Source organism: Podarcis liolepis, assembly GCF_965112155.1.
Source record: "Podarcis liolepis genome assembly, chromosome: 3".
Taxonomy (NCBI): Eukaryota; Metazoa; Chordata; class Lepidosauria; order Squamata; family Lacertidae; genus Podarcis; species Podarcis liolepis.
Genome location: NC_139557.1, coordinates 40,715,644 through 40,743,101, shown reverse-complemented (window position 1 = coordinate 40,743,101; position 27,458 = coordinate 40,715,644). Strand labels below are relative to the sequence as shown.

General features: G+C 42.8%; 1 protein-coding gene across 11 annotated transcripts in view; it reads left to right on the top strand.

The window, feature by feature from the left end:
- The window catches only part of FILIP1 (filamin A interacting protein 1), a 79,900-nt gene that overhangs the window by 28,294 nt on the left and 24,148 nt on the right, over positions 1-27,458 (top strand). For all 11 annotated transcript variants that reach the window (XM_083497350.1, XM_083497345.1, XM_083497349.1 and 8 more), the window contains 3 exons: positions 9,139-9,417; positions 18,325-18,498; positions 19,742-19,920. In XM_083497350.1, the coding sequence (XP_083353476.1) occupies positions 9,145-9,417; positions 18,325-18,498; positions 19,742-19,920 (626 nt within the window). In that variant the 5' untranslated portion in view covers positions 9,139-9,144. The remainder of the gene's footprint in view (positions 1-9,138; positions 9,418-18,324; positions 18,499-19,741; positions 19,921-27,458) is intronic.

The following is a 27,458-nucleotide window of genomic DNA, read 5'->3' as shown; positions in this document are numbered from 1 at the left end:
TTACACCTGGGTCTACTTTGAGTTCAGAGCATTGCATCTCAAGAGGGGCTTGTTCCCCCAGCATTCCAGCCCTGGATTGTTGAGCCTTCCTGACCGCCATATCTGACTCTGCCCCAGCCTGCCAAACTGGTTCCGGCCTCCATGAAGTCCTGCCCGCTTCCTTTCATCTTCCCCAAAACCCCTGCTCCAAGCAACTCCTCCCCATCTGTCTTCTCACCTCCTTCATCCAGACCTCTGGTTTTAAAAAGGACGGCGTTTTTTCTGTGTGACATCCCGCCCTCTCCCGTCACCTAGGCAACCTCTTCCTCTCACCTGCAGAGCCTCCTGCCTGGTTGACAGTTTCTATTGGTGGCTTAATGGATTGTTTCCAGAACCTTTTCTTAAGGACTTCTGTCTCAGGTCCTCACCCTGGCTTGAAAGAGAAGCTTAGCCTGTATTTTTTCACTGGCTTGGCATCTTCCCTTCAATACTCCAGATATTAACTAAATTCTACCATTTATTATTTTCTAACATTCACTAACCCTAGCAGTTATGGGTGCCTTTGCAACCCCCCTCCAAACTCTGTTACCCCAGATCTGTAACAATAAGCTTAGTTTCATCCTCACATCTGCAGTATGCAGATAATACTGACGTGTTACCAGGTTTACTGAGCTACAGTGTGGGGTATGCTTGGAACTCTGCTATAGAAATGATGTTAAGAAGTAATGTTATGCGATTGGAAATCTGGCTCTCGTTTAGCCATTTCAGTAAGAGCTGTGTGCTGTCGAGAATTTGGCTCTAAAAGTGTTATTCCCACTTCCTGCTTTTTTATCTGTCATACAGAATGCTGATATATTTGTGGTTTCCTTGGGCGTGCTAATAGGGCATATGGTTTTGTAACAACTGCATCCACTTTGTAGCAGGTTCCACTAATGCTTTTCATAATTTAGGAGTATAATTAGTTCTGATAAAACATTATTATTTTTTAAAAAAAACAACAAGACCAAACCATATGCCAGGGAATGAAAGAAACATACCCTTGTTTATAAGATTGAAAACAAACTAGCATGTGTACATGGTGCCTGGATCATTGTGCTGTGTAATGTTTCTTCATTATTTTCATGCCTGGAAGCCAGTTTTGTTTTATCCTTGTTGGTGGCTTATTCATTTCTGAGTACCGTTCGAAGTGCTAGTTCTTATCTTCAAAGCTCCTCATGGTCTACACTAGAGTATCTGATGAACTGCCTTCTCCAGTATATACTCTAGCCCACATGGTCTGCTGAATATCAGAAGGCCTGTTCTGGGTCTGCCCATAGACTGAAGGGCATGTTTGGTGGTGGCACCTGTGCTGGGGAATGTCCCTTCCTAGGCAGACCCCTATGAATTTGTCAGGAGCAGGTCAGCAATAAACCAGACGGAGTAAGTTAACTCTTTATTAGATGTAACAAGGTAGTGCCCGGCCCAAAGAGCGCGGGAGCTCTTCTCGGTAGGTCCTGCCCCCATGAAGCAATTGTGGAGACTGAAGGCCTCCACAGCTTTCCACCACTGCCTAAGTCTCCTCCTCCCCCAAGCAATCTGAAACTATGCCGGCATGCCTGTCTTTGCTCCTCCTTCTTCATTCCTCTCCTGGTCCTGGGAGACCAAGCGGGAAGGAGAACTTGTTGTAGCAAGAGGGCAAGGCACCCTGGCTTTTTCACCAGCCTGATTCATCCATGCCTGTGGGCCTCCCTCCTCTCCTGCTTCTGCTTCTGGACTTCTCTCTGCCACAAACTCCCTGCTCACCAAGTCCTATTACCGCTTCAGCTTCTGACACCCCCCCCCAATTTCCTTCTTCCCTTGGGGGTTCCCCCATTGCTGCCTTCCACCATTCGCAGAATCACAGAATGGTAGAGTTGGAAAGGACCACAAGGACAACCTCCTGCAGTGCAGGAATTTTTTTTACCCAACAAGGACTCGAACCCACATACCTGAGATTAAGAAGAGTCTCAAGCTGTACCATTCCTTTGCACCCACCCAGCCCATGACAGACTTCTTCACTATAAGAGGCCAGATATGCAGTGGCACCTCGGGTTAAGAACTTAATTTGTTCCGGAGGTCCGTTCTTAACCTGAAACTGTTCTTAACCTGAGGTACCACTTTAGCTAATGGGGCCTCCTGCTGCTGCCATGCCGCTGCCATGTGATTACTGTTCTCATCCTGAAGTAAAGTTCTTAACCCGAGGTACTATTTCTGAGTTAGCGGAGTCTGTAACCTGAAGCATCTGTAACCCAAGGTACCACTGTATAATGAAGTCTAGCAATGTTCACTAAAGGCCAACTCAAAGACACCTGGCTTTGCCCTTGTGTTGGTTTGTACTACTACAGCTTTTCAGATAAGGAATTATTTGTTGGAAAGTGCCCCGCATGAATTCAGTCCTTCTCAGTAACTTGAACACTAACTGCCGTTACTAGGAAATATAAGTTTGTGTCCTGCCCACAGATTTATCGCAAGTTTTCTCTAGAAGGTAGGATGTTCTCGTTGTATGATTGGTATCTATTTGGCAGTGTGGGCTCACCCACACTTCTGCTAGACACAGGTCCTAGCATTTTCCACTTGCCCTGCTGCTCCCCCCAGAAAACATGCTCTTTAGCGCTAAATTGGAACAAACAGCAATCCGCATAAAACCCAATTACTGTATGCTCCAATTCATCATTAAAGATTGGGTTCTGCTGGGGGAAAGTGGTGGGACAAACAGGTATGGATAAGCCCTATGTCAGGCCTCAAATCCACTGCAGATCCTGAACCCAAAACCTGGCAGACTACTGGAAAGGATTTAGCCATGAGTTTGATCAAACTGTGGGAGGCAGTGGAAGACAGGAGTGCCTGGCGTGCTCTGGTCCATGGGGGTCACGAAGAGTCAGACATGACTAAATGACTAAACAACAACAACAACAATGCTATTACCAGGCTCTGACCTAAATAAGAACATGAGAAGAGCCTGTTGCATCAGGACAATGTCCCATCTGGTCCAGCATCCTGATCTCATGTCTTTGCCTCTGTCTTACCCTTCTCAGCTTAAACAAGTGCAGGTGTAACACTCTATGTATCAGTTCTCACAGAGGAATACAGTTATTGCCTGTGGAAGAAGATGGGTCTCTGCAAGAGGTGTTGAACATTACCTTACTGGGGTTGGAGAATTAGAATTAAGTTTCTGCACAAAGTGTGGCAATAATATAATATTTTGATGGGGAAGTTGAAGGATAGGGCACTGGAGCCAGAAATTAGAGCCAACAGCTGTGTATATTACCAGCATGTTGTGCTGACCACATAAGGTGACATCAGCAAGTTCTTGCCATATTGAACCAAGACAAGACATTACTGTGGGAAGAGTAATGACCATTAAAAGCTGTTTGAGAGTACAGTGAACAAATGCATGGCACACAGAGTCAGTTTCCTACTGACAATAGAAAAAATGGCAAACGTTTCCTAATACTGAGGATTAGCCATTTCAAGAGCAAAGGAAGCCTTTTGTAGGCAAGCTAATCTATCTGGTAACTTGCCAGATACATTCCTGCTGCTATCGCCCTTCTTTGCTGACGATGAAGCAAATTTTGGAGCAAGATACAGTTTGTTCATTTGAAGCTAAACTTCAGGAGCTGTGCTCACAGATGAATGTGATGACATAAAGGAGAGAAAAACTAAGAAACATCTTACATATACGGAGCTACGTTAAAGTGGCTTTCCTGTTGTTCTGCTCCATGCCTCTTTAGTAGAGTGTGGAAACTTGAATTATCAGGATAGCCCTAACCATGTCTGTCATTCATTCCTGCATCAGTGACCAAATGGTTGCCAGTTAAGCTGATTGCATGTGACTTGAACATTCCTTGCCAGGCAGGAATTGTGCTTTTCAATGGGTACCATGCTGCCATGATACTGTAAGACTCAGCCTGGAAAATGTTGGACTAAGACCTGAGAGTCCAGTGTTCACTCCGTGGGTAACCTTGGACAAGTCAGTCTCTCAGCCTAACCTACCTCACGGGGTTGTTGAGAGGATAAAATGGGGAGGAGGAGAACCACGAGCTCCTTGGCGGAAAGATGGGATATACAGAGGTACCTCGGGTTAAGAGGTCCATTCGTAACCTGAAACTGTTCTTAACCTGAGGTACCACTAATGGGGTCTCGTGCCACCGCCACACGATTTCTGTTCTCATCCTGAGGTAAAATTTTTAACCCAAGGTACTATTTCTGGGTTAGTGGAGTCTGTAACCTGAAGTGTCTGTAACCCGAGGTACCACTGTAAATGTAACAATCAGTACTATTTTTCTAGAAAAATAGGGACTCATCATGAACTTGTTCCCTTATAATGGCAATGGTGCTCACTTGAGAGTTGCTAGAACTGAATTTCAGAGAGCTTCAGCTGGAAAAAAAAGCCCTGGTAACAATAAAATTAAAAAAATAAGACTTCAGCCTCTGTTGATCTGTAGGAAAAATGTGCTAACACTGGTAAATTGGTACAGATTTTTTCATCTGATCAATTTAATCTGAAATCAATTTCAGCTATGGACACTTCAACTTCTCTCATATGAGCATATTTGCATTCTATTAAAGCAGTAGAATTGGTAGCTATTTCAATGTCAATGAAAACAGGAGATGGGAACAAGGGGTTATTACTTACACCACTGTTAGGTTAAGCCAATTCGTAGAAATGAGGTGCTAGTCAAAGCCAGCTTGTCTAACTGACATGTGCCTCTCCACTGGTTTCCTATCTATATGTAATTCCGACCAGCCTCTTTATCTGATTCTACAAGTATTACTGATGCCACAGCATTATCTGATTTGGCCTGTTTTCCCAAGAGCTCTGATGAGTATATATCTTACACTAGATGAAAGAAAACAAGATTAGGTTGATCCTCTTCTGACATCCTCCGTGTCAGCAAATTCCATGGAAAGATTTCTTTCTGATCTCCACAAAACCAATGTAGAAGTCATGTAATTAAAAGCACACATGTTGATAATTATTGAAAATTGAAGCACTGTTTCCCAGAACAACAAAGGTTTAAGTAAATAACCAGAACACTCATGTACCTACCACATAAAATGAGACAAAAATTCACTGCCTTGAAGAGTTACGCAATGTTTTCTTCATACTGTTGAAAACAACGTAAACACTAACTTTTTAATTTTCCCCTTTACTTTTAACATCTTGGGTGTACGATATATATCCAATTTTACATATGAGAGTGGCTTTTGGTGGTTTGTGCATATTGTATGCAAAAGGCATGCAAAAGGATCCTGAGGTAGTGTGGTAGTGGTAAAATTATTATTGCCAGGCTCATTCAGTCATGAATTTGCAGCATTTACCAAATGAGATGCTTTAAAGCAATGTAGTTATTTGGCTGCTTAAAAAAAAGTGCGAACTGCTTACTGTTAATAATGCTGGTTGGGTATATGTTTTGTTCTGGAACAACTTTTATTAGCCACATTAATGAAGAAACCAGGTTTTGTTTGTCCTGTTCTGTTTTCATGCTTGGAACACCATGAAATCAGTGTTCTTGTAATATTTCCCCTCGCCCCCTTTTTGCATCTAATCTCTCCTGGTTCCACTTTACTGGAATTCTGCACAGATTTCCTTGTGGGGGGATGAAGAATTTGAAGCAGTGCAAGTCAAAAATCCATCCTGTGTGCCAAACCAGCAAATTCCATTTGTTTATTTCTCATACTTCTTTCATTTCACTTGTATGCAAATATCTAAAATAGCAAGTTTGCTATGTTGTTTTCCCTCCCATCTTTTGTTACCAAGTAAGCAGAATCTACCATAATTTTTAAACTCTCAATTAAATAATGTGGAACAGAGATGGGAAGATTTCAGGCTTGTAGGATCTACTTTGCTTTTCTACTAGGAACCCTGTGGTACATGTATTTAGGAGAGTGTGTGTACTTAACACATGACTCTAAAACATGATTATGAGAGGTGAAAACTTTCCCAGAGAAGCAGTCAAGCATCATCCTATTGTGTGCCTAAATAGGTTGTTCACATCACACCAATGATTTATTTGGGACAACCAATAAAGCATCCATTTATAACAAAATAAAACAAAAAGAATCATAAGTCATATGTTGGCTAATATGATGCAGCATAAACATAAAATCACAGGTGCATTTAAACTCACAACTTAACACATTTATACTCCCAGTCTAAAGAAATCAGAGATGCTAATCTCCAATATAAATAAAGCAGTGGAATTATGAAATTCCTAGAAAACAGAGAAAGATCGCAAAGTGCAATCTCCTGTGCTTGGAGAGACTGTTGAAGCTTTTGATTATGATATGCATGTGAAATAGCATGCATGGAAGTGCAAAAGTATTTGCCTGAGTATGTGCAAACCAGACAAAAGTCAGGTCAAGCGTTCGCCCATTACACCCCAAATACCACTGTTCAGAGCCAGGTGCACTCTAGTGGCTCTGGAGGGTGGACCGCCTCATAGGATTAAGAGACAGGCTGCCTCTGAGCGCATACTCAGTTCAGGAATTGGGCCCAGTTACAAAATGAAGCTGAAAGACATTCATTACATAAAACCCACTCCTGGTTTTATCCCCAAGCTTTTTTGTGTTAGATCATTCATTCTGTTGTAGTCAACGGAATAGAGCTATTGGTCATGTTGGGTGCGTGTGGTGCCCATAACAATTTCTCCTGTTTGCAAATGTGCCATCAGGCCCCAGCAAGTTGGCAATCTTTGTACTAGGAGATCCTGCTTAGCCTTCCCCCAAGAACTGCTCACCAATAAAAATGTACTGCTCATCAATAAAAAGCATGTTCTACAATCATTAAGTAATTGGCCGACCCACCCTTAAACTATGTGAAATCTCCAAATAGGTTATTATTATGTGATGTTCATGTCACTTACTGATGGGGTGGAATGAGACCCAACAAAACATCTGAGTCACCATGAGAGCTAAGTACTTTTTCCTGAAAAGGAAGTAGACTGAAATGCTCATGACCTATTACAGTTCAGTAGCAAATTGAATTGGCCTGAAAGGAAACATTGGCCAATGTTTATTTTTCCACCACAATCCTGAGACACCAAGTGTTTCCTAAACCCCACAGGTATTGTTCACGTTCATAATAGATATTTATTTTTAGAGTGGGGGCACAGACCTTCTAAGAGAGAAAAATGCCACTGCTTGAGTGAGGATATTCTGTTTAGGTATTCAAGAGCCTAGGAGCCAGTGGGTTGGATTTCAGTGGGACCAACGTAGTCTGAACCCATAAATCTTCATATGATCATTTTCCTAATAGAAATAAGGCTACAAAGAAGAGCTCTGTGCTTGATTTTTCTCCTTCAACTGGGGCAAATAAAATGGTGAAAGAGCTTAAGGATGGCAATGGAGAAGGAACCAGGGTATTGGAAACTACAATAGTACATGGCAAGCTGCCTTATCGCAAGATAGACCTTGGTTCATCCAGGCTACCTCAGTATTGTGTATAATGAATGGCCACAAACTAGTTTCAGGTGAGGTCTTTTTTAGCTGCTTCTGGAGATGCAGGGTGGGGATTGATCCAGAACCTTCTGCATGCAAAGCACCTGCATGAGTTAAAGCCCTTCCAGCAATAATGCTTCACAGTTGCATGGCACATACTGAGAGCTCAAAGTGCTATGCTCATGCTTTATATCCGTAATCCTTATTCAAACAGCTCTGTTAGGAAAGACAACAGCATTAGCCTTGTATTGCAGATGTGAGGCTCAGGATGGAGAAAGAGTGCTGTTCTGTGGCTCACAGCTACTTCTACTGGGGAAAGCTTACTGAATTCATTGAAACTACAGCACTGTGATAGTGATGGAAATTTGAGAAGTAATAAGACCTATGTTTAGGAGACAAGCATAGCACTGGCTAACTGCAAGCCCTTCTCTGCTCTGTAGTTTCCCCCAAACAGATTTGCTAAAGTGCCTTAGGATTTACAATGTCACTATTAATCTGGCCTTATTAAATTCCTCATGAATGGAGACTAGATAGTCAGTTGCACCAAACCACGTTGTCCTGTGTATGGTTGACAAGTCAGATAAGATTCCAAGCATCAAATCGAACATTAAATTCAGAGGAAGAGGTTATTAAGAAAAGATCAAAATAATATTATTTTCACTATGCATTTGCATGTTTTTTGTCTTCATAATCACTGTAATTAGATTAAGTGCCTAATTAATATTACAGACAGAGATTGTTTTTTTTCCCTTGCGAAAAACGTTGCAAGAACAGAGACAGAAGAGGATAATATGGCGAGATTTTAAGCCACAGAGGATAATGGTCTTTACTGATTAGTTCAAGAGAGGAGCTTCTACATCTTACAATAGTTTAGGAGAGGCTGAGAGGTGCAGTTGGAGAGAAACTGGTAATGATTCGGTGGATGAAAGCCTTTTCTGAGGGCAGGAAAGCTACATAGGAAAATGGAAACTATGGAGGGAAGGAGAGAAGTATGAAATTGTGACAAATGTTGCATGTGAGAATGAAAGCCAGAAACTGAAAATATTTGTATGGACAAAAATACTAAATATTCTGCTGTGAGAAACTTGGGGGGAAGCTACAGTTTTATATGGTCTTGCCAAGTCCTTTTAGTGACTGAGGAACTTGTTGAAGAGCTAAGCATTTACCAATTGTTGCCAAAACTGAATATGGCCCTGTTATTGGAGGCTGCAATCTGGTACCAACTTACCTGGGAGGAAGTTACACCAAACTTAATGCGGCTTACATCTGAGTAGACTTAGGACTGCAGCAATAGTTTTGCCATCTTCCTCCTTCACTTTTAAAACGGTTGCCTCTCATAAAGTTTGCCAAAGTTCTGTTTTATTGTGTATGGCTGACTGACAACTGCAGTGAACCTGAATCATAGAATCATAGAGTTGGAAGAGACCACAAGGGCCATCGAGTCCAACCCCCTGCCTGGATGCTTAAATGAGATACCAAAGTATTTTCTGCCGAATTTCATTGAAAAAGGTGTTGTTTATAATTATTATGAAAGTATCTTACTTAAAAAAAAATATATTAATACATTGTTACTGGTTTGGAAGTCCCTGTGCAGATGGCGTAAAAATAAACAAATATTTTCCCACATGTTTTCAAATTTTCAAATAAAGCTAAAAACCCTAGCTTTTAATTTTATTTTATTTTTGGTTTTGTTTTATCCAGGTCAGGATGAGATCCCGAAATCAAGGTGGAGAAAGCTCATCCAACGGGCATTTCTCCAAGTCAAAGACCATTATAAGCAACACAGAAAACCAAAACCTTCCGGAAGATGCAAAGAAAAAGAACAAATCTAACCGGAAAGAGGATGAAGGCTCAGGCTCAAGCAACGTCAAGCAACACAGCAGACTGCCAGGTCCTAGTGAGCGGAAAAGCAAGAAATCAATAGATCTATCTAAAGAGGACCTGATTCGTCTCCTTAGTATAATGGAAGGAGAACTGCAGGTATATCAGAAATTCTCTACCCCTCTATTTTTTTGAATTTTTTTTTGCTTCTGTGCTATAGAAGACATTTGTGCCTTGACATATATAACACAGAGTTCCTGTGTACATGTGCCATATAATCCAACCATTTTGAAGACATATGCCTGGGCTCCTTTGGGAGGAAGGCCTTATAAAAAATCAATAATGAATGAGTGAGTGATCTTGGGGAGAACACTTGGACTCTTCTTCAAAGGCATAAAGTCCCAGTTGACTTGGAAGAAAGGAGAAGCTGAGTCTCCTCTCTGAGGTCAAGAAAGATTGAAGGCCAAACTACATCCCTGTGATCTCTGTAAAGGAAATGAGAGCCCAGTTAGTCAGCATCTAAGTCTGTATGACTCCATCTGTCTCATAACAGCATCCAAAAATCACTAATTAGGAAAGAAAGAAAAAATCCCATTGTACAAGACAGCATCACGCAAACAGAACAGGGAAGGCTTTTGCCAGAAAACACACAGAAACATATAATACTTCTCCGCCCAACAAAAGCAGCACTGAAACTCAGCACCTATTATACCAGCATTTGTTGAAGCTATTGAAATGAATAGACTGAATGATCCACAGGGTGGTTGTGTGTCTGTTTTAAAGAAACTATTGCCCCCCAAACCTTCCTTTCCCCCCTTGATGACTCCATGATGTCAAATCAATGGATAGAGTGGCCCAGATGATAATAAGCTAAAGGTGGAGAGTCTGGCAGGACTGCCCAGCTATTACAGTGACCTAATACAGTGGTACCTCGGGTTACAAACTTAATTCGTTCCAGAGGTCCGTTCTTAACCTGAAACCATTCTTAACCTGGGGTACCAGTTGAGCTAATGGGGCCTCCTGCTGCCGCTGCACCGCCGGCAAGCAATTTCTGTTCTCATCCTGAGGTAAAGTTCTTAACCCGAGGTACTACTTCCAGGTTAGCGGAGTCTGTAACCCGAAGTGTTTATACCCTGAAGCGTTTGTAACCCAAGGTACCACTGTACATTGTAGCATGTTATATATGCTTTTCTTTTCCTTTGCTGTATGCAGTCAACTCCTTGCTCGGTGTTTTGAATCATGGAGCTTTAACCATAGTCTTCTCTCTCTGGGTCTTCCTATACGAAGAGCCAACGGCTGACTAGCCCTGCAGCTGTTTTTAGTGTTACACTAATGCCAGGCATCTGCAAACAAATCTTTATATATTTTGTGGTGATGAAACAGGGAGGGGCTAGCTTTGCTATCAGAGTTTATCCTGTTGTGGAAGAAGGCAGCTGGATTTTTATAACGTGGCTGAAAAATTCACTGAAATGCTTGACAGACTGGGTGAGGGGAGGTAGGAGGCAGGAAGAAGCACCACCTGACCAAAATAGATAAGGAAAGGACCTTTCGAACACATGAGGCAGGAGATAGGAGAGGAACCTCCTGTTAACAACACTAGCGCCACCCAGATACCTCTTCAGATATCATAGGGCTCCAATTCCCATCAGCCCCAGCCAGCACAAGCAATAGTAGTCCAGCAGCATCTGGTTGAACTAGCTACCTCATTCCCCTTCCAAAATAAATGAAACCAGGTTAATCGACAACAGGGATTTTTCTTTGCTAGCAGCTACAAATGGAAGGATAGTTTTGCATTAAACAGCCATCATGTCACAACAGAAGCACTTGCTAGGGCAATGCACACAATGTGACTGATTTAGTCATAATCAGGGGTGCCTGGTAAGGGGGGCAGGGGACAGCCCCCCAAATATTTTAAATGAAGGGGCCAGGCCCCTTCAAAGTTCTGTGGTGGTTTCTCGCAGCCCTACCTGGTAATGCCAACGATTTAACACTATTCCATTGGCCTATGGCCCTTTCCTACGGTATAATCGCTATGCCATAGTGGAGACCTCTGCTTCCTTTGCTGTGTGAGGGAACTTATGTCTGTGTGTGCTCAGAATAAAGGAAGTCTGACATAATAATGCCATTCATCACATAGCTCTGTGTTCTTGCACTGCCTAGATTATCAATAGATATCAATAGATTATCAATAGACTGGGATCTCTTGGTCTTCTTTTCAGGTGCAGGCCACACTGCTTGTGCAAAATATATGCCTTCTTAATGAGAACAAATGCAAAACAGCCAACTTCAAAAGGGTTTGCCTTTCTAGTTTTGTGTGTATCTGGTTTAAAGGCTCCACCTGTTGGCCAGCTCAAATGGAACAAGTGCTGCACATCAAAGTATTGCTGTTCCTGTCTTTTGCTCAGTAGGCATTTAACTTGACTTTCTTTAAAAAAAATAAAATAATACCAGGTGCCTGAACAATGGACATCTTAAAAAATGCCATTAGATTCTTGCCAAAATATCAAACAAGTGTGTCGTTGGGCATCAGATATCAACACTTTGCAAATTAAATAGAGTATGTGACAATAAAGAATGAGGGGCAATTTGCATTCTTAGTTATGAGACTGCCACCAAAATTATGTGGGAACTAACTTAATTGCAAAACCCATTTTATTGATCCATCTGTTTACTGCAAAATAGACACTTGTGCTGCTCTTCTTAAGTGATTAGTCAGGACTTTACAGTAGCTCAGGCATAGGAAACCTGTAAGCCTCTGGATGTTCTTGAACTCCCAATTCCCGTCAGCCCCAACCAGCACGGGCAATAATCCGGAATAATGGGACCTGTAAATTAACAACATCTGGAGGACCACAATTTGCCATTCCTGCTGTAGATGAAACTAGGCCTGGATGGTGTGGAGGGGAGAGATTTTACAAAGGGGAAGGCTCCCCCACTGGGAAGGCTCTCTCACATGACACCATATTGCGAGCAGCAAGCCACAGCCAGAGGTTGTAGAGCCAAGAAAGCACAGTCAGTTTTATGGGGAGCTAGGCCTTATTAAACCAATACAAGTACCTTGAAGTGGGCTTCTCTGTGCTATGACTTGTGAACGCTCCTTGCACATATAAACAGTGGAATAACTCAGTTGGTAGAGCATGAGACTCTTAATCTCAGGGTCATGGTTTGAGCCCCACGTTGGGCAAAGGAGTTCTGTGTTGCAGGGGGTTGGGCTAGATGACCCTCATGGTCTTTTCCAGCTCTACAATTCTATGTTTCAAAATACAACAGGCCCAATCCTTTTCTGGTTACTACTTTTTTGCAACTCAGTATGACCTCTTGGTACTTGTACACTATTTGTGTCTTCTACTCTGGTATCTGTATCCAAGAAAGACATGGACCACCCAAAGCTTGCCTTTTTTCCTGTCTCCTGTGTGTGTTTATTCAGTGATTCATTTAGGTAACACTGGCTTGGATCCAAGGAAGCATTTGAGTGGATGGCGCTTTCACTTGCACAAAGGGGTGGTGGTCTTGGATTTCTGCCGTTTCCTCCACACAGCTGCAGCCCCCAGGCCACATCAAATGCTATTCTCGAGTATGCCCCTAACTCTCAAGAGAAGCTTCTTTTTCGGGTGGCGGGGAGGGGATGAGGCTGCAGGAAAGCCTCTTTCCATGAGCAGAGCAGAACTCACAGTTCCTAGGCTCTACACCTCTCTGTGAGAAATTTGATTCTTAATCTAAGGGCAAAGCTAGACCCGACTATGCTAGATGTGATCAGTTTGACAAGGCATGTCTGTGATTTTTGGTTAGCAAAAATGTAAGCAGGGATGGTGACTGTCAATTTCAGTTTCTCTCAGTTTCTCAGTCTTAAGTTCCTTTATCCATCTCTTTTTATTTTAATATCTTTGTGAAAATTCACCAGCATTTTAGCGCAAATTTCTCCTTATAAACACATTTACACTCAGTTTCCCCTAATAGAAAAATTCATTGCAAAAAATGTGTATCTTATTTTCAGTAATATGTGATTTTTAAAAAATGTATACTTTACCCCCAGCACATGCTTTTTTGAACATGACTTGGCTGCAGAAATGTATTGCAAAATTCAGAGATGTGCAAATTTGGAACGGAAGGTTGCATTTTGGTTCCCATGCGCTTTTGGGAAGTATGAGTTTGGTAGATTCACCTTTCAGTGAGAGATGAATCAATTTTTTCCACCATCCCAACACAAGGGGCCCTGAGCTGAAATGCGACCAGAGTGTGGAGGAGGGGGGCTTTAACCCTTTGCCCCTGCTGCAGTCCTGGTTGGAATCAACACACACACTTGCAGGTCACAAAGGGAGGAAAGCTCCTGGTGCCAATGGGAGCTTTTCTCCCATTGCAAATTTATTTTGTTTAAAACATTTCCAAACCACTTAATATTTCTAAATTTCTAAATAGTAAGTTCCATGTACAATATAAAAACAATGCCTTTTAAAACCACAGTACAGCTTAAAACCAAGGAAACAGTGTAACAACACATAGAAGCAATTAAAACAGAAATTCAAGGGATTCATACATGGAAGTCAGGTTGCTCAGAAGGGAAGGTGGCCCTCAAGCTGCAGAATCTTCCCCATCCTTGCTCTATCCACACCTCCTGAACTTCACAGCTGTTCCCCCACCAGTTTTCCATGTTCACTGTGGGAATTGTGTCCTCCCCCCAACCCAATGGGATGGCAAAGAAGCTGCACTGCTGCAGGAAGCTGGATAATCTGAAGGACAAAACAGGCAATATATTAAGCTTTCAATGTGTAGTGTTTTTTTTCCTTTTAACAATGCCAGTTCCCTGGGATTGGAAACTCAGGATTAGAGGATTGCCCCAGAGCCTTGTTCTTCTTTCCTCCTCCTTCTTTCTTTGGTCTTGGTCAAATGGCTGCAGGCTTTACTCAGCATCATAACACAGTTACTCGACTTGAGCACAACCAACATATGCCCATGGGCGTCTTTTCGTCTTCATGAGAGCCTCCAGCAATCGCTGGAAAAGAGAATAACACTGCTCTGGTTCCCCTCAGCAACTCCAGCCACTGATAAACCTGATGGACACAATATCTGCAGATGGCTAAATTTGGCCATGAGAGCATTTATAATAACCAGCGAGGGCAAACCACGAGTCAGCTGGTTTGTCCATTGTGATGCCTTAATTCCTGAAGCATGTAAGACATATCGCAACACACTTTGATCTGTGTACATAATCTACATTGACCTTTTGATTTTGCTTCTTGTAATGCCAAGGATCATGGAACCGTAGGCTTGCGACTAACCTTCCCCTTTGGTGCGATAATACAGAACAAGGCTCCCTTTCAGTGTCAACAAAACAAGAAATGATATCTTTCAGCCCTTAAAAAGTCTGACAACATCAAGCAGTGTATATAGTTAATTCCTGGTCATGGGAATTTGCTGTCCCCAGGCCAGACTACAGATAATGAATTATGTCAGTGAAAAGGCTCTGGTGGCCGGTTCTTTTCACAGAAAAAGTGACATCATCTGTGCAGCTCTCTGGCAATAAAGCCGAACCAAAAGCTATATGGCAGGAAATAACAGACAGATGTCTTCCAGGGTGCATTTGATCTGTTTCAAAGCCTGATGTAAGAAGTAACAAAGTGGGGCTCTGCTGCAGCGCCGCAGTTCTCGCCTCCACATTTTGTCTTCTGAACATTTGGAGGCAAAGCCCCCAGCCCCATTGGAAGTGCAGTTTATATATATAGTTGCATGCACATGCACATGCACATGCACACACACACACAGAGAGAGAGAGAGAGAGAGAGAGAGAGAGAGAGAGAGAGAGAGAGAGAATAATATAATAGGCTCACTGGTTTAGATCAGAGGTCTGTCTGGCCCAATATCCTGCCTTTGACATCAGACTTTATTAGTTGCTTGAGGGTGTGTGCAAGCCAGCACAGCATTATTATGTAACAGAGTTAGTCCATTCATTGAATTGGTATAACTGGTACTTCACTGGGCTATTCATTTGTCTCTCCTGAATAAGGGATGTTGTTGTGTTGCTGATACATGGGAAAAAGTTTTAACTGTATATTTTATCTTTTAAAAAGATATCTAAGTAGTGGGGTGTGCCTGGTGCTGCCTGGGAATCTGTAGAAACTATTTTTTTTAAATGGATTGTGTAATTCGTGAGTTTGGATATGTCACACCAAAAACTGGGCAAAGTCACAACACAGTTATGTCCTCCATCTTGATTAAAAATGGTGCCCAGCACCCAAACTTTGATGAAGACTATGCCCCCCGCACCTTGTGAACCCTCATGCTGAGTTTGGTGACAATATCTTGAGAGGCACCCACCAAATGGACAAAGTCACTTTTTTGTCCACTATCTTGATTTAAAATGGCACCCAGAAACCAAACAGTGACAAAGTCTGCCACCCCCACCGCAGAAACCTTGGTGCCAAACTTGGCATTGTCATCTCGAGAGGTGGGTGGACAGACAAGCAAACCACTTTCCAAATTTATAGTACAGTACTTAACCTGAGGTACCACTGTAGATGCAAGTGGAGAACCTTGAGCCTAGGGGCTGAATGTGAGCCTCGAGACCTCTTCATCTGGCCCTTGAAACTCTCCTCAGATCACATCCCTCACAGGCCTTGCTCCATACCCAGAATGTTTGTGACTGGCTGGAATATGTCCTTGAGGCCTTATAATGCCTCATGACTAGATGGAGGATGGAAAGCGGCCTTTGTGAGTGTGTGTGGAAACTCACATACTGTAGAAAAGAAACATTTGCATGTTTTTCTCAGCCTGCATTTGCTTCTGGCAGACCCCAGGTCTTTGCCTGGGCAAAGCATAATCTAGTGGGCCTTCTGTTGTGTTGATGGGCTCCTCGGATTTTCTTGGTGGCAGCAGCACTCCAAAGGTGGAAGCCGCCACTTAAATTTCCCACAAAGCCCTGGGATCCCCAAAATATTGTCATTCTAGTGTATTGTGAGAAATTAAAATGGAGACTCGTGGTCCCAGTTTCCCATTGTGAAGTGTGTAGGACAGGTTTTGCTGGGGGGGGGGGTAGTGGTGGACAACCCTGTGGGGAGTCCAGAGGCCCTAGCAGCTGCCCCAGGATGCTGATGCCGGGCCTGTATTGCATGTAGATATGTTGTCAACCAGGATGATGAACGTCTGAAAGACACATGCCGTACTATCCTAAATTGCCAGAAACTGAAGAGAACTTTTCTTTTGGCTGTGAGAGATAACTTTTGCAGCTGCCTGAGAACAGGCACCTGAAATTCTTTAATGGGCTACCTTGTGAGTTTTTATTTATGTTCTTTCTCAGGCCCAGTGCACAGAGTCCTTTAAAATTTAGAAAATGTACCACTGGTATGACCACAACACTGCACTGGGGATCCATGACCTTATCTTATTTCTGATCCTAGTACGCAGCAGCTGTTACACTATTAATAAACTGAATGAGGAATACAGAGTGCTCATGTCCAGAGTTTGACAGTTGCGGGTGTAGCATAATCAGAAGAAAAAGTCTGGACTTAGTAAACTTTGATCCCCTGTTTCATGGTGCCTGTAGTCATGTACCCCAAGCTGTGCACCATAAAGGCTCGAAGAGCCTTCTTGGGAAGTTAATAATATCCAATAAATCTCAAAAGATTTCATGAAGAACTTTATTTATGAGTGGTGCTATTTGTCTTTAGCATTGCTAAGCTCCTTCCATGTGCAATGGTCATTATATAATTGAAGTAACAGATCTCTTTTAACAGCAGAGTTCAATTATTATCTTACACGGCACATCAATCAGCTAGGAAACAAAGTTGTTGGTGGCTAAGAGGCAATGATGCTTTTAAGCAAAGAAACAGTTGGGCTTCATGAGCATCTTATACTGAACCTAAAACTAACTAGCTAATGGGGTGTTGCTTCCACCCAGGGAATGCTCAGATTGCTGATGGTTAAACAATTCTGGATGTGTTGCGAATCAGTACTTTTAACCCAAATAATTACTACAGCAGCATCCTATGCAAAGCAGGTATGCCAGAGCTTTGAAGACAACATGCTAGGGACTATGAATGCCCCAGAAGTATTTGCTTTCCTGGATCAGACCAGAGGCCCATCTAACCCAACATTCCCTTTCTAGCAACAATCAGTAAACCTTCTCTGGAAGCCCAGCACACCCAGGTTCTTTCAACTAGACTACTATCATGTGTTCAGTGTGGGGCTGCTCTTGAAAGCTGTTTGGAAGGCACAATTAGTTCAGAATGCAGCAGCTGGATAAATAGCTACAAGGAGTATATAATTTCAGTTCTTTGAGAGCTCTACTGGTTGCTGATCTCCCCTAAGCTTCCTCTTTCTCTGGGGCCTTCTGAGGCTTAAAAGACATCAGCCTGAGTCTGGAGGCTTGAAACATCGTCCAAGCCCCACCCTTACTTAGCTGAAACCAATCCTGGCTGACAGGGCTACTCATGAGTAAGCCATGGGTTTAACAGCTTCTTCCCCACAGCATGGCAAAATGGTGATAGCCATTCCTTGTTGCTTGTTCCCAGCTTCTGGTTTTCTGAGGTAAACTACACCCAAAAATGGAGGTTTCATACATCTATTATGGCAGTCAGTAGATATGACCACTACAAATATGTTAAATCCCGTTTTTCCAAGCCTTGAAGCTGGCATCAGTGACCAGCCCTTGGGTCTGCAGGCTTCTCAGATGAGGAGCAAGAATGGGAGGTGGCTCATTGTATGGGCTCTCCTGTGTAAACTGCTTCGAGACTGCTGTCATTAAGCTTTATACAAATTGTTGAAATAAAATGAATGAATGAAAGAAGTGGGACCCTTCCCACACTAATGATCCTATTGGAACTGGACATCCCTGCCCCACCACTGGAGGTCCCCACAGCAGCTGCCTTGGTTCCTAGAGGGCACTCAGATGCCTGCCTACCACCCACAGGGCCTCAGATGAGGAATTCAGAACTGCCTCCAAAGTGCCCAGCTTACACATGGACACCATTGGATACAGCCCATAGTACGTCAGCAGTCGAGAATGCTGCTATTTCATTGTTTTAGTAATTAAATAGTAGTAGTAGCAATATTAATAATATTGTCAATTTGCAGGCTCGAGAAGACGTGATCCATATGCTGAAAACAGAGAAAATAAAGCCTGAAATTCTGGAGGCGCACTATGGCTCTTCAGCTCCAGAGAATGTCCTCAGGATATTGCACAGGGATGCTACCCTTGCCCATGAGAAATCAACAGGGGAAGATGTATATGAGAAGCCAATTTCAGAGGTAAGCACCTTTCAAATTACTTTAAGAACCTTGAGTCAGGATGTCCTTTTCATTTTGACTTGCATTTGCAATTTGCTTTACAAAATACCATGACTGAAGGCATGGGCACACCCCCAACCTTGCATGTCTCTGTTTTCCTCTCTTTCACAACATGTGGCAGTGGCAACACTTGCGTACATAGATACCTAATCTGATCCTCTACAGTGATAGTGTGTTAGCGCTCAACACATTGCATGTTTGCAAAGTTTCCGAGAATTAAAATTCTAGAAAGCAGACTTTGAGACTGTGATTGGAGAAACACATGCCTTTGAGTAAGGGAACACTGTGAGAATTACCTCTGAGGAAACATGCATGTTCTGAATGTGGAACCAAGGGCAACAGTATGTTACCATTTGCAAATTTCCACAGCAGCACAACACACCAGTGACCAAGCCACTGTGATATCTCTATGTAGTCCTGTGAAGTTGACTGTGTTTTCTCTCAAACAGGGATGGAGAACACCAAGCCCAGGAGCCAAATGTGGCCTGTTGGTCTTGAAAGCATAAGCCCCAGGGATACTGTGGGGTTTGGGGTGTGTGAATCACCCTGTGTTCCAAATCCCATTTAGTTATTCCACAGAAACTTCTAGACTTCTGATTAACTTGCTGACTCTATATAATGGATGACTATTATTACAGAATGGGTCTCTGTGCTAGGCATAGATGCCAAAGGAAGACTTTCCCCCCATTTATTTAAAAAAAAAAGAGAGGAGTAACTGTTAGCTGTCATTGAGAACATTGCTATAGTGATCATGAAGTATAAAAGGGCAATCACAACTAATCTTCTTAAACTGTTCTGTACAGTTTAATTCTGAAGAGATTTAAGAGTGAGTCTTTAAACCTCACTGAGAATCTTCCTTTCCTTCACACTGAAATTTCTTTTCTCCTTCCAATGAAATCTGAAATAGTGAGCCGAATAATCAGTCCCTTCCTTCAGTCTAAGCTCTCATCAAAATCAAAATGTCAGTAGCTCATTGCTGAAGCAGTTTGGTATGGTTACAATTTTAACTGTCGTCCTCCCCTACATTTGATCTGTCGTGGGCAAAGCTAATGGGAATCAGTGGTGTTTATTACTAGTGACTGCTGATAGGCAATGAAAGAGGCCATGCCACGTTTACAGTACTGCAACATCCTTGTTCAGCAGATGTACCAATGTCAGCCAACAATGTAGTTAGCACAGTCCATTTTATATTTCAACCAACCAGCTGGACAGACTGGAAGAGAAGCAGAAGGAAACATACCGGCGCATGCTCGAGCAGCTCCTCCTGGCAGAGAAATGCCATCGGCGCACAGTTTACGAGCTGGAAAATGAGAAGCATAAACATACAGATTACATGAATAAGAGCGATGACTTTACCAATCTCTTGGAGCAGGAGCGTGAAAGGTGAGTATTAAGAGACAGCCTGTTGAATAAACTCTGCATTTCAGGGGTTATTCTGATGGGAAACAACGGGTTTTTCAAAGACATTTTTTCAGTAGAACTGCAGAATTCCAGATATTAGAGATATTGTAGAGGGGAAATTAACATTTTTAATCCTAGCCTCCCATATACTGTTTCTCACCACTTATTGAACTTTTCTGCCCAACCAAAACCTATTGTCAGCTCTCTTGTACTGTTGAATCCATATTACAAATATGGGAATAATTCGTTCAAGGCTGCAGAACTGCAGAACTAGTCCAAGACTTTAAAAAATAAATAAATAAAAATTTGGGAACAAATATACAATCAATTAGAGTTCCTCTCTGTTGCTGCCACACAAACCCTATGTCCAGCTGTATTAGTAGTAATAAAAAACAACCACTAATTCAACCACTGCTCATTTAAGAAGTGTACCAGTTTCCTGTGGGTCTGGGGTGCTCTATATTAATGTTCTTTCTTTGTTTCAAATGAAATAAAAGTGGACCACATAGTCCAACACTTTTTCACGTCTGAGGCAGAGTGGCAAGTGGCACCCCCTACTTCTTCAATAGTTTCCACAGCCAGCCAAATTATTTTGGCACCCAAGAAAAGAAAATCCCACAGATGCCTCTTCCCCACCCCCCTAACAATAAAAATACAATAATAAATTAAAGAACTAACAACTGGGTGCCCTTTCATGACACCTAAAATCAGATGCCTGAAGCAGCTGCCTCACTTTGCCTAATATTAGGACCGGCCCTACACATATTTTTATATAATGAATCCAAGCCTCACTGATTCGCTCTGTGATTTCAGTGTGAATGTTTCAACATGCAAAGATACTCTTGGAGAAATAGTTTGGATTGGTATGTGCTAAATCATGATCTGGACATATGTTTAGTCATTGAAAAAAATAATTCAGGATGCACACTGGAAACATCAAGCAATGTCAATTTCAATATATAAAGAGCAGCAATCTGAATAATCTCTAGGATAACCAGTAAAAGAAACTGACGGGTTTATCCTAGTTTATCTGCTGTTTTGGTAGTGGTGATGGTACTCCATAGGGAATATATAACCCAATGGACTTATATCAGTTTTATAGCACAGTCAGTCATGGTTTCACCGAAAGAATGCTGAGAATTGTATTGCGATGAACTACTGAACATTTTATGGGGCATCTTCATGACATCATGAGAAAAACATCCTTCTCCTATGTTTTCCCTGTTCAGTTTCTATTCCCCATCCATAGCTCAGAAGATTTTACTTTTTTGAAGACAATAGGACAGCTGCACACTTTCCCCAGGCATAGATGACCAATCAGACAGCTGTCCACATGTTTGTGTTGGTTGTAGCCTGTATAAATTGTTCTAGAGATTCTCTCCTCTGAGATCTGTCTCTCCTCTCTAGGAATCGTCTCTATTGCTTTTATCTCTCCAAATTCCAAATAGCAGTGCTTTTATATCAGTTTCCATTAGAGTCTCCCCTGATGGGAGTCTACTTAGCTTGAACTACCACGGCTTTCTCTAATTGCTTTGCAGTGGCACCAAGATTATGGGTCGGGGACAAAGCAAAAACAGACACATAATTCCAAAGTACGTGCAGAGTTCAAGTGGAACTAAGCTAGCAAGTGTTTCTCTGTGTTCACATATTCAACGTTTGATTTTGATTTTTTCATAGTCTCTTACAGAGGGACTGTCCTGATTGGTTAAAGCAAATCACTGAAAATACAGGCAATTGACGAAATATATGACATCAGTTTTCCTGTGTAAACTACAGTTCCCATAATTCTTCAAGGGAAGTCATGTGCTTTAAATGTGCAGGGCCAGTGAGGATGTGATGGCTAGGGAGGATCAAATGCACAATGCTCATTCTTCAGCCTCGCAACTATGAGAGAATGTCCCCAAAGGGCCTAAAAGTGGAAACACTGGCTTGCAGTTTTTGGAGCCACTGTTTTGGAGGCCTTGGAAAACAAAATCAATGGAGCAACACTCTTCCTTATATTCCCCTGTATACAAACTGCTGGAGTTAAACCGCTGATAGTGATTGGATGTTGGAATTTTCTTAGCTCATTGTCCTCGAAGTTCTCTTCTCCAGTTAAAACAGCAGGGCCCAGGTATAAAGAAACTCTGATTAATTTATTCCAATACAGAGTGTATACACACACACACACACACACACACACACACACACACACACACACACAACACACACACACACACGTTATCCTGCTTCAGTGCTAGCGTCACAAATATGGTCTTTGTTAATGCTCCTGGTTCCACCCCCTCTGAAAATGCACGGCTATAATTGTAGATACACGCAGGGGATCCTCGGACCCCCGGATCTTCCTCCTATGAAAACTTTCGCTCTTCTAATGACATTTTCTGCTCTCCATCCCAGCACCCCCAGCAAAGAAAGAACTGGCGAGTTTCTCAGTAGCCTGTGATAATACATTCCTCTCTGCTTCAGTCATCCTGGCACTGAGATGCTCCTTGGCTGCTCTTCTGGTGATGTAATGCTGGGACCGCATCACCTGCAAAGGAAACTGATCTGCATCTAATAAAGAGCGCAGGCCTCTTGAATCAGAAACGGGAGCACTGATGTTAGCGGATTTCAAACATCTCTCTCGGAGCCCCCACCCCCCCTTTGTGCTTTTGTTATTCAGGTTTCCTTCTCTTCCCTTTCCCATGAGAAGCCTGCCCCAAGCCTTTCTTCCCAAAATGTTTTCATTTTGCTCCACTTTATTTCATATACATGAGATGCAGAGCGACTGTGGAGGTCTAAATTCAGAGAAAGGCCTTCTCCTATGATGGGCTTAAAATCTGCAGACTTCTCTCTCTGGGTTTGTGTGTTAAACAGAACGGTTGCTTTAAAAAAAATTACAGCAACAGGGAAAGAAAGGGCTACACTAGCGTCATTTTGCTGTCGACCAGCTGAAGCTTTGTCAGAGCATGTAGGCCGAGATTTAAACCGCTGCTTAGACTCGCGCAAGTGTGTTAACCCAGGAATAGAGACAGATTGTGTGTTAGCCCAGATGGAGGTGGGTGCCAGCTCCCATCAGCCCCAGACAGTGCGGCCAACAGTAGCTGACCCTGATGTTGTAGCACAAGCTGCTTTTGAAAGCTTGGTTCCGTATAGGCAGTGCCGGGGGGGGGGGGGAGGTAGCTCCCCATACAACAGCTCCCCACACCCCATTGCCGGACTCATGTTGCTTTTTGACAGAAAGGCATTTTTCATAGGATTGTTTCATACAGATAGAGAAATGTGTGGGCTGAAGGCTTCCTTCCAGGCCACTGGAGTTCAGCTCTCTCCTCCTTTTCTGGGGACGGTTCTGTAGCAGTTCCTCCCTAACACTTGTCTTTGGCTCTCACCTTGTAGCCCCTTTTGGGGGGCTTCCACCTTGGCCTACACCCCCTCCTCTGTTGCAGGAACCACACACCTGGCCTGTGAGTCAAACCAACTGGATTTACTTTAGAGAAACCTAAAGTGGGGTAAAATTCACCTTCACATAATACACTTGCCCCTTTCTGTTGCCCCCTTTTTTCTAGTGCCTCCACTGCTTTTTAAAAGCATTGCTGGGAGGCAATAGAGGCAGAAGGTGCTGTTCTTCAAGAAAAACAAGTATAGAGTCCCCTTGGGCCCAAGAAGCTAATTTTATGGTTCTTTGTAATCTGATCATAATTGGTAATTTCTAATAGCAATACACCTACAACAATATTTGAAGACCAAAAGCCAGAAGGTGGTTTCTTATATTAGGCCTACTCAGAGTAAACCCATTGGCTTTAATGGATGTGACTAACTTGGGTCCATTTATTTCAGTGGTCTACTCTGAGTACGGGACGCGGGTGGCGCTGTGGGTAAAACCTCAGCGCCTAGGACTTGCCGATTGCATGGTCGGCGGTTCGAATCCCCGCGGCGGGGTGAGCTTCCGTCGTTCGGTCCCAGCTCCTGCCCACCTAGCAGTTCGAAAGCACCCTTAAGTGCAAGTAGATAAATAGGTACCGCTTTATAGTGGGAAGGTAAACGGCGTTTCCATGTGCTGCTCTGGTGCCGGTTCGCCAGAGCAGCTTCATCATGCTGGCCACGAGACCCGGAAGTGTCTGCGGACAGCGCTGGCTCCCGGCCTCTAGAGTGAGATGAGCGCACAACCCTAGAGTCTGTCAAGACTGGCCCGTACGGGCAGGGGTACCTTTACCTTACTCTGAGTACAACCTAGTAATTTGGATACAATCCAGAATTTTTATCTCATACAACATGATAGATTATATGTAAACATAAAATCTGTCACTTTAATTGTGCAAGGTGGTGTTTTTTTAATGTTCAGATACATTTTCTGCCCGTATCTTCTGAAGGTTTCATACGTTCCGTTCGTTAGTTTTTCTCCCTTGATTCTAAAGCTATGATCCAGAGCAGCGGTGGGGTGTGAGGGTGAGCAGGACAGCACTATTGGGTGTTGTGGGAATTTATAGCATTGCAATTATTACTCCTCTCACTGTACAGTGATTAAAATCTGCAAGAACAAAAGAGCAGGAGAATCAGTGTAATATTCTGAGAGTTCTGGCATAACAAACCCTCTTTCATAACTGCTGCATATCACTGTTATATCTACAACACTGATATATATATTTCTACTTTTCTCAGGGATACCGTCGATATGTTGAATTTCTTGAATTCAAAGACAATAATTTAAATGAAAGGGATGATCTTGGAAAAGACACCCACTAATTTCATTCAAATCTTTTCTAATTTCCATAATGAATATTTAGAAACTGGTAAATGAAAGGAAAACAACAACTCCTGATCCAGTTGTTCTTACTTCCAGCTGATCTTTAAGACAGCAGTTTATAGACGCTACTAAGATTGGATGGAAAGGGTTTCGAGCTTCTGTATGGGTTGAACAGCTTTTAAGATTAAGGAGGGATAACTAGATAATTGTAGGCACATGATAACTAGACAGGGAGAAAGGAAGATGTCAGGACACCGCCTCAAAATAGTTTTGCAGGAGGGGACCACAACTTAGCAGGATAACACATTCTTTGTATTAAGAATTCGCAGTTGCCAGGTTCAATATGAAGCATCTTCAGATAAAAGGATAAAGTGATGGGAAATACTCCCATCTAAGAACTTGGAGAGCTGCTGCCAGTCAGAGAATACAATATTAGTCTAGGTGGAGAAATAGTCTGATTTGGTATAAGTCAGCTTCTTGTGTAGTGAGAATTATGGCCTGCCTGATACTGTCCTCATGCTGAAAATAAAATCTATTGAGCTTCCTTTGGGTTATAAATTACAGCCGATTCATCTAATATTGTGAATGTTGTGAACACTTACCTAGTGGAGAGTGAGTTGATGGCTTTAACAGGAGCTGAGAGTAGCCCAAGGATATTGCACTACAAGTTCCATTAACCTCAATATGACTTACCGGTACTTCTGAGTAAACATGCCTAAGATTGCCTGGTAAGAGTGTGATGTATGATTTTGCAAAATAAGTATAGAAAGGAAATGGATTTAGGCAGTTTCAGAACACCACAATTATTTCTCTGTGTGTTTAGCATAAGGATTGATTTAGTGCCAAGTAACATAAAAGCGCATGCAGCGTGGCTGACATTTGAAAAGGTAAAACAGCTTTGATTTTATCTAGAACCAGACAGATCATACAGCTTACAAAAATACATAAATACATTGGTAGGGTTCTGTCATATTATGATTTGTAACTAACAGGGGCAGCTGTGGACATTGCAGGGGGCTAAACTAAATGACCCTCCCACTGGTGGAGGAACAGGGGTGCGGGGGGAAGCACACTGCCCCCAGCAGCACAATTCTGGTTGAGTACCATTGCGGCAGCGCCCCCCCCTTGCGCTGGGCACCATGCCCTGCAGGTCACACCCCCAGGACACAGGACACTCCCCCGGGACACATGCCACACACCCCGGGATGCATGCCAGCCACGCCCCCGCCTGCTCTCCACCCCACCCCCCACTGGAGCTTGAAGCTCCACCACTGGACCCTCCGGGTCCCTTCCAATCAGTGGCGTAGCGTGGGTTGTCAGCACCCGGGGCAAGGCAAGTAATTTGCGCCCCCTAGCCCGTGGATTTGCGCCCCCTAACCCGTGGATTTGTGCCCCCTAACCCTAACCCCCAGATGTTGCGCCCGGTGCGGCTGGCCCCCCCTGCACCCCCCACGCTACGCCACTGCTTCCAATTCTACAATTCTATGAAATGTCTGCCATAAGCTATAGTTTATGGTTTGCTCTTTTTGAAACTGAAGTTTTGAGTCAGGCATGTGACTGACAGTGCAGTTCTCTAAACAGAAGTAAGCCCAACTGGGTTCAGTGTGAGGTATTCTCAGGTAACTGTGTAGAGTTTGGTATTGCAACTTATGCTTTCAAAGAGACCGGCACTGTATCATTCAAGCAAATGGAAGCCATGCATTGATGGAGGAAGAGGAATGGGACAGGATCAACCCCAGGGCTTTCCACCCCACCATCTGGTCATATGCTTTGAGAAAAGCCTGAATTCTCCCCAGTCAAACAGAAATGCTTTTAAATAAATTATGTTTAGTTCATGAATCATACTCCATAAAAGGCAATAAATGCATAACAGGGAGATATAGAACAATTCACGGCGTGATTTAAAGAAGAAGAAAAAACAGCGCCTCAGCCCATCAATTCAGAGGGAGAAAAAAGCCTCCAGAGAATAATATAATGTTTTATAACATCTGCCTGGAATGACCTGTTTTAAATAAAAGCACGGCTGGTGACTACGGCCAGTTGTTCAGCTTAAGTTTACTAAGTGAGGGGTTTTTAGGGAATATGATGTAAGTAATATAAAATGTATAGCCCAGAATCAGCACAGCTTGCAATCCTCTTCCCTCTTCCAGCATTCTTTTTTCAAGGATATGTTTTATTTCTCTTTATTGAATACTTTCCCAAGAGGCACAACATGAGTAATGCAATATATTTATATTAAAAACAGCCAGCTTTCCTTTTTCCCATGATTAAAAAAAACCCACCCTTCCCTCCACCAAATGGGTTCTAGGAACTCATTAACATGCATTAAGCACTGCACAGGTGGAAATCTGCAGGTTTGCATAGAAATATGATCATTATCTAGAAGCCTCACCTCTGAGCATACAGTAACCTGGAGCGTCATTAAGATACGGCTTCTTTAAGGATGGTGATTCCTTGTTTGCAGTGCACTTTTCATGGCAGCAAGTAAACGGGAATCCTGGGGAATAGTTGTTTGTTCTTTTGCAACAAGCATCTGGCTTTGTCTGTAGAGGATTTAAGCAATGTAGCCAAGGAATCTAGGAGTTCTGTGGGTGTTACCTTTACTACATTGCATGAGTTCCATCGCATGAGATAAGAAGCATGAAGAGAGAAGCCAAAGCAGGGTTTAATTGATGCAAAAGCACAGTCCTCAAATCTATGTTTAAAAGGGGGCTGATTCCTGGAACTTAAGCAGCATGGTTGCAAGAAGAAGCTACTGCTTCTGAGTATGGAACCCAAAACTGGTGGCCGTCATCTC